The 7,388-nt window shown below is 32.8% G+C and overlaps 2 protein-coding genes and 1 non-coding gene across 3 annotated transcripts; all 3 read left to right on the top strand.

Annotated features, from left to right (window-relative positions):
* Positions 1-441: 441 nt before the first annotated feature.
* On the top strand, positions 442-1,815 carry DI49_3681 (uncharacterized protein; the record flags this gene model as incomplete). The annotated part of the gene is made up of 1 exon (XM_018366742.1): positions 442-1,815. One exon carries the CDS (start codon positions 442-444, stop codon positions 1,813-1,815), a length of 1,374 nt encoding a protein of 457 aa, XP_018220581.1.
* Positions 1,816-6,408: 4,593 nt separating this feature from the next.
* On the top strand, positions 6,409-6,480 carry DI49_3680. Its single transcript has one exon. It is a non-coding gene; the product is annotated as a tRNA-Gln (tRNA).
* Positions 6,481-6,779: 299 nt separating this feature from the next.
* RNH203 (Rnh203p) lies at positions 6,780-7,109 on the top strand (the record flags this gene model as incomplete). Its single annotated transcript, XM_018366741.1, has 1 exon — positions 6,780-7,109. One exon carries the CDS (start codon positions 6,780-6,782, stop codon positions 7,107-7,109), a length of 330 nt encoding a protein of 109 aa, XP_018220580.1.
* Positions 7,110-7,388: the final 279 nt, after the last annotated feature.

Here is a 7,388-nt window from a genome sequence, read left to right as displayed (position 1 = left end):
AATGGCGGGTTGTGGGTAGTTTTTTGGTATGATTTTTTGCAGATACGTATATTTGTTGGCAAAGTATGTTCTCTTTTGTATGTATGTTCCCGCGCGTTCCCGTTTTTTCCGCTTCCGCTTCCGCAAAATGGCAGCTGGATGGTTACCCGGGGCGCGCTAATGGTTCGAAAATTTATATACGCTAAGAATTTTGGAAAATAGCTTAAATCGAAGTTTTTCTCGGAGAGGAATACATAGTTAAGGCGGCGCGACAGAGAGGACAAGAGGCAAGAAAAAGAGAGGATTTAGTTTGGAATGGGAGGGGGGGTTTAGCAATAGGAAAATGGTGTGAGAAAAAGCAGTCGGGAGGTACTTCGTGCGAAAAGAACCAGCTTCGCTGACACTGTAACTACACAACCTAGTCTACCCAAAAACTACTAATATAGTACAAATAACACCATAATGCCTTTTAATGTATTAAAGAAACTGTCAAACAATTATATAAAAGCATGTCTTTTTGCGTATAATTGTGATTTTGAAAATTTTATTTTATACTTTGGTTTTGATTTTTTACCTTCAGATGAAATATTAACAAACTATATAGTTAGGGGTGTTTTATTTAGTTTTGACTTCGCCAAAAGTATAAAGAATTGTAAGAATGTTGAATTCAATACCTATATTTGTAGAGCGGTAAGTGCTAGATATATAATGAGTAATGTAGTAGACGATATTAAATTTTTAGAAAGATATATTCCAGCCACTATTTGGTATCCAAATGCTCCATCGAAAGACACATGTTTAAAATTATTAAACATTGATCATATGTATCATTATTTAGTAGCTACTGTATCTATTCTTATGAATTGGGAGGATGTGTTTATTAAATGTAAATTTGATGGTGTTGATTATACTGTATTATCAGCTTCTAGAATATCTAATGATAGATTTTTCAAATATTTAGAAGATATAAATAAAAAAGAGGTGATATGTTTTTATAACTTAGATGATTTTTTGGTTTATAATGTGTGTTTTGATTATGATCTATCATTTCCGAATGAATATAATCATTTAATTTGTTTTAGGGAAGTTTTTGGAATGTACCAAACATATGGACAATGTTCAGAAGATAATATAAAAGAGATAATTGGTTTAACACTTGAAGATAATATTGAATATGATAGAACATATTTGCGTTTTCTTAAATTTAGTTCTCTTGGTTATAATTTAATTTTGAATGAAAATAAAAAGAGTTTAAGTTCTGAAATAAATAATTTGAATATACACAATGTTAAATATAATATTTTAAAATCTATATATGTTTTAAATAATTCAGACATTTTTAATCATGATATGTGTAAATCAGCAGTTTTAAATTATATTTTAAACGATTACTATAATTTTGATTTAGTTTTTAAATACAAACCTTTTTGGTTTTATTCATATAAAATTATTGGTGATATATTGGCTGAAAAGATAATAAATGATTTTGATGATTTAAAGTATAATGTAGGTTTAGCATTATGTATAAAAAATACTTGTTATATATATAAAAAATATGAATTTAAACCTGATATAGATATGTTAATATATAGTTATAATTCGGGGTCTAGAGAACTTTATAATCTTATATTAGAAGATTTCAAAAAATTAGGTTATATATACAAACACTTGGATATAGATAACGAAATCAATTTACACCAGCCTAAAATTATACATATTCAAGATTTGAATAGCTATTTAAATGTTAAAGAAGAGATTAATTTTAATAATATAAATGAATATATCGAGAAAGAGAATTCATTGTTATCAAGATCCACACCTTCTCACTTTCCCTAATAACTCTCTAATGCTCTATATATTCAAAATTTATATTTTTACATAATTTAATTGAATAAAAAATTCCTGAAAAATTTGACCCAAAAGATACCTCGTTGAAAAATAACTACGTCTGATAAATTAGACATACCTATTACAACAGGTGTTAAGAATATTGAAAAACAGCCAATAAAGCCGAAACCTGTTGATATAAGTAAATTTGTTTTCATTTCTTTTTCTTTTTTAATTTTGTTACCTGTATTATACATAAATTGTGAATATCTGCAATTTCAGGAAATATCAACACATTTTCTCGTAAATATATATACCACTCACTTTACCTAAATTATCTTTAAAGTATTCTATTAAATTTTTTATAGATATTATATTATCTTTATCAATGTTTTCCATTATATTTGAGAATATAGCATTTCTATTTAAAACTGTTGGTTTAGAAAAAGCAGAAGTATCACCTTTACCAACTTTTCTATATTTAACTTTATCTTTTTTTGTACTAAACCATTAGCCTGTATCGTATATCCTGAAGAATATTTAAACTATTGCATAGCACTCCCTTTTTTATCATCTTCAGTAATCATATCTATAACAGCATTTGTAGTTGGAAAATGACCTTTTTTAATTGAATTAGTATTATCTGTAATATTTTTTGATATTATAGATGAAAAATTATTTTTGATAAATATATTATCATTATCTGGTTTTAAGACTATTATTTCTGATACATTAAGTCATTTATTATATTATTCACAACAGTTTTGTTAAATATTAATAGATTGTGCTTTTTGCCTATTAGAATCAGTTTTATCTGCCGTATATCCAAATAAAACATTGACAGGAACTTCATTTGCATTTGAACAAAGACCCCCTTAATAAACATGTTTCGGTTGAGTAGCAATTGTTTGATAACAACAAAAACAATAATCCTAACAATTATCTTGTTTTCATTTAATAGTTTATATGTCATATTTTTATCACATATTTATGTTGCTCTAGCTTTTTGCATTCTATATATCCTTAAACTGATCCACACTCTCCTCTAAGCTTTAAAAAATTATAAAACACATATGTTGTTTTTTACCAACACATAATGATTTATTAAAACGTATATTCCAATTTTAATTGACCAATTTGATCTCCTACCACACACGATTTTTTACCGGTTATTTATTTTTCTCCAATCAAATATAGTCGTTTTTTTGACACATAAACTATCTGTGTCTGAAAATAGACAGGAAACATTAGGTTTACACAAGAATCTCATTAGTTTCATATGGAATCTTGCCCAAGTTAGTATAAATACTCCATTATGTATAGGTTTAGAAGAACATTTTGTTTTTTGGGACTTCTTAATCAACATGAAATCTGTATCCCAAAATTTATAAACTTCTTCTAAATTAAATCAATCTCAGAATCAGCTTTTATACAGTAATTGATGTTCATCAATTTCTGTGCAAATTTACCACACAAACTATTCATAGTGATCTTAAAATCATTTCTTTTTACTTTATTATTTTCTAATTCATATGTTAATTTTCATTTATATAAAATATGTTTAATATATTTTACCTTTTGTCCCCAAGAATGTCCTACGCTATTACTTTTATCAAAAGAAGTATATCTAATTTCGTGTCCATCATTTATTCCAATATTTATTTTTACAAAAGTATACCATGCATTATAACTTTGATTACCAGAATTATTATACATTTTTTTATTATTGAGTCTAACAGGAAAAAAGTTTTATATAGGGTTTTTACTCAGAATTTCTTAGACATACTAAATACACAATTCATATTCTATTCATATTTTTACTCTTCTAAAGTTACCATATGTTTGAGACAGATGGCGATGCTAGGTTGATTTTGATTTTTGATTTCGAGACTGGCATTTCGATTTGCTTTTTTGTTTCTGCTGCAAAGACGCGCTGAWATACAAGGGCTTTTACAAAGCTTACCGGAGGCGAAAGAGYTTGCCCGGACAGTATAGTTTAAGAAACAGTTTTTTCGGACCATGAGAGCGGGAAACATGAGCCGCATATGTATTGTATTTCAACACCAAATACTATATCCAAATTTCTCTTTGTGTTACCCATCCCTCGTTGTTAGTGACGAGGACTAAAGTTGAGAAAACATAGTATAATATCGATGGATAATAACAGCTATATGTCAAATTCGAAAGAGCTGTTTAACAGTATTAAATGTCGAATCACCATAATCTGGTTATTGGCACAATGGGCGTATGATGATTACACACACTTTGACTATACTAACATGAATTATTAATGCGAGAAAAAAAAACACATCGGTCAATCTTTTGAAACAGCGAAAGACAAACAGTAAATGCTTGTTAAGAATTAAGCACATGTCTGGTGGAATCACGCATTAACTAGTGAGTATTTTGACTAATGAGTATTTTCGTACCAGTCCCCACAGGTTTGTTTCTTGTAAAATTTCCAAAATCATGAGAATGAGAAGTGATTAGAAATTTAAGCAAGGACAATGGGCCAGCGTAATCATTAATGAAAAACTTTCTGTTTCTAAATTTCATCCATTCGTATTTAAATAATTGAAGGGGCAGATTATTTAAGCTAAAGAAAAATATACAAACCCATAAACGTATGGTATTATAATTTTTACAATAATTGTATTACAGAAGTCTTTCGGAACTTATAGACAGTGACGTACTAGTGTTCTGAGTGTGAACAATTATATTTTGACGGGCATCAACCAAGCATTTTTTTAGCTACAAATCATTAATACTTACAGAAATTGCGCCAGAAACATTTTATTGCCTGTCAAAAGGCACCTAGCAAAGTAGCCCACTAATAAATGAAGTGGTCAATTGGGGTATTCCTCTAGATCATCCTGCCACGGACGATTGTAAAGTATGTAGCCATAATGATAAGCCACCAATGGGTACAATTACAGGAGCTTAAACTCAATACCCATATATCGGTGAAACTTGCTCGATTATTCGCAATTTTATAGAGGGTAAGCAATTATAGATCAGTTGCCTCAACAAAGCCTCTATACATATTCAATCTCTTTTGAAGAGAGATTTTAACATAATCTCAATGCGTTTATCATAAATCGTTAATTCGGATTTATACTTTAAGCTGGTAAAAGAGCTGTAAAACGAGAAGGTGCAAATTAAAAATACTGCTCAATAATGCCAAAGACGCCTACCATTGAACAGGCCCCTTGCCGAATTCTGATTGACCAACACCGTATATTCTATTGTTAATGTGCCTTGCATACAATGCATTTAAGTAGATCATTTTCGAACTGTTGTGTTCGATTCTTCGAATAGCTTCAGTGAATAATTGTCAGTTAGGCTAATGTCTCCGCAAACAAAGACGAGCTCTTCAAGTAAAATGTTGTTAACTGTTACGGCTTGGCTGATTTTTCAAGGACCTACGACTTCTAGGTGCGCACACATACTCAACGCGCCACGATTGTAAATTGCAAGACCTATCCAATCAATAAGTGTTTGACACACTATTATCAAGTCTACATTTGGGAATGCCATCAGTGACCACTTACAACACCGCTGCTGCAGGTTAATTCATTGCTGCAATAAACGCATATATTTAGGTTCTATAGCTAAATGTAGCCCAGATGCCATGTCCTTTTGGCAATTGCATTGCGTACTACTCAACAAACCAATAGAAAAAACCTTCGAGATAAAAAATAAGAGGTAAACTTTTTTCCGTTACAACCGCATTCTTCATTCACGAAGGATAGTGACAACATATTACTAGCCCTCAATTCTTTCCCACCAATTATCTCTGCGCAAGGCGCATAATTTGTACGCCGTTGTCTTTCTCAAAGAAATACAGAGGGGCAAATTGAGAGACAATATATATATCGGAAAAAAAACCATTTCCAAAGAAGCGATAAAATTCAATGCGGGGATAAGGGAGAAAAAACAAACAAACGAAAGACTCCTAATCATGAGCACCCGATGAGCTTCGCTTGCATTTGTGCCAGCCTTATCGGCTTGATGTGACGCGCGTAAATGTTCAGGGGGCGTTGTCGCAAAGGCCAGGGAATTAACGGCCTCCGTAGCTTCTATCATGAATCAGTACATGGTGACTAAAAGTGTTTTCCGTACCGACTACGTAAATCAGTGAATGTGCAACAAACTATGGCCGATAAACATCTTCGGTGCGGAATCAACTAACGTGCCCATCGTGAACTCCAGTGTTACTTGCCTATGTGTGTTTCCTGTCTTTGCAGGTTGTACGTCATTTGCGTGCGAGGGATACCACCTTATGGCACTTTATCTTTAGAATAATACTCATTCTAAAACCATGCCTTATCTGATGGTATCTCCAACTGGATTGCCCCCTCATTGTAGCCGAGTACAAATCCACCAACCAAAGTGCAATTAAAACGTGCTTGAATTGAAAAAATATAACTCAAACAAGAGACTGGTAACAAATTTACAAATCCTATTGCAGGATGTGCATCCGAGACGTATCAATACACGAATGATTAGTTTAAATGCGAGATTCTGTGCCTTCACCCCGTGAAATGCTCTGAATAATGTCTGTATTACACAGTGGTAATTCAAGAAACTCCAAGAAGTTCTGGTCCTATAGTGTAGTGGTTATCACTTTCGGTTTTGATCCGGACAACCCCGGTTCGAATCCGGGTAGGACCTCTTTTTTGCCCAACGTCATCTCCCCTGGCTAGCCAATCAACTTATCTATGTATTTCCTGTGAGAAGCTTAAAACAATTAAGCTTTTTTTTTTCATTGTTAGATCAGTGGATGGTTTCCATTCATCCTGAGATACGCATTGTTATTCCTTATTCCCCTGATCATTCTTAGCTTGTGTGTCCCCGTTCGACCTCATCGAAAAACAAAACGCGTTAAGAAGTTCAGCCAATTACAAGGCAAAGGATTGAAACAGAGACAGGAAGAAGCAAACGTACTCGCTCAAGTATACGTACACGGCACAATGACTAAAGATACCGGGAGTCTAGACGCGTACACAGTGAACTTCATGCCTTGTTACACAGAATATCAAGGTCCAACCACAGAGTTCAAAGACTACAAATTCGACGACACCATATACTTCCGTGGGAAGGAGCTGCAAAAGGAGAAGCCCGCCTCCACTGCTACACACGATACCTCGAGTGCCGCTCTAAGCAATGGCGCTATCTTGTCGGGAAATACAGTTACGGGCAAAATAGTCACAGTTAACAACTACGAAAGAGAGGGCACCGACCGTAACGAATTGGGGCGTTTGCAAGAATTGATCTACATCACCAATGTCATCAACCAGTAAATACAAACATCATTTGGATACTGTACATACCTCTTTACCATATAGCATTAAATTATTATAAATTATTCATATGCGACCCCCCGGGGCCTAAGCGTTATTGCCGATATTCGGTAGCCGATTCCGCTGGCTTTTTTCTTTTTTCTTTTTTTTTTTTTTTTTTTTGAACGAGGCGAAAAACGTTCGTGACTGTAGTTCTTCGTCACAGTTTTTGTTGATAATTTTTATCGTTTTTTACTTCGAGACTGAAAACAGTGCTCTGGAGTTTTAGCAACGATATCG

The sequence above is a fragment of the Saccharomyces eubayanus genome, chromosome XII (genome assembly GCF_001298625.1).
Source record: "Saccharomyces eubayanus strain FM1318 chromosome XII, whole genome shotgun sequence".
Taxonomy (NCBI): domain Eukaryota; kingdom Fungi; phylum Ascomycota; class Saccharomycetes; order Saccharomycetales; family Saccharomycetaceae; genus Saccharomyces; species Saccharomyces eubayanus.
Note: the sequence above shows the minus strand (reverse complement) of the source record. Positions and strands in the feature narration are given on the sequence as shown.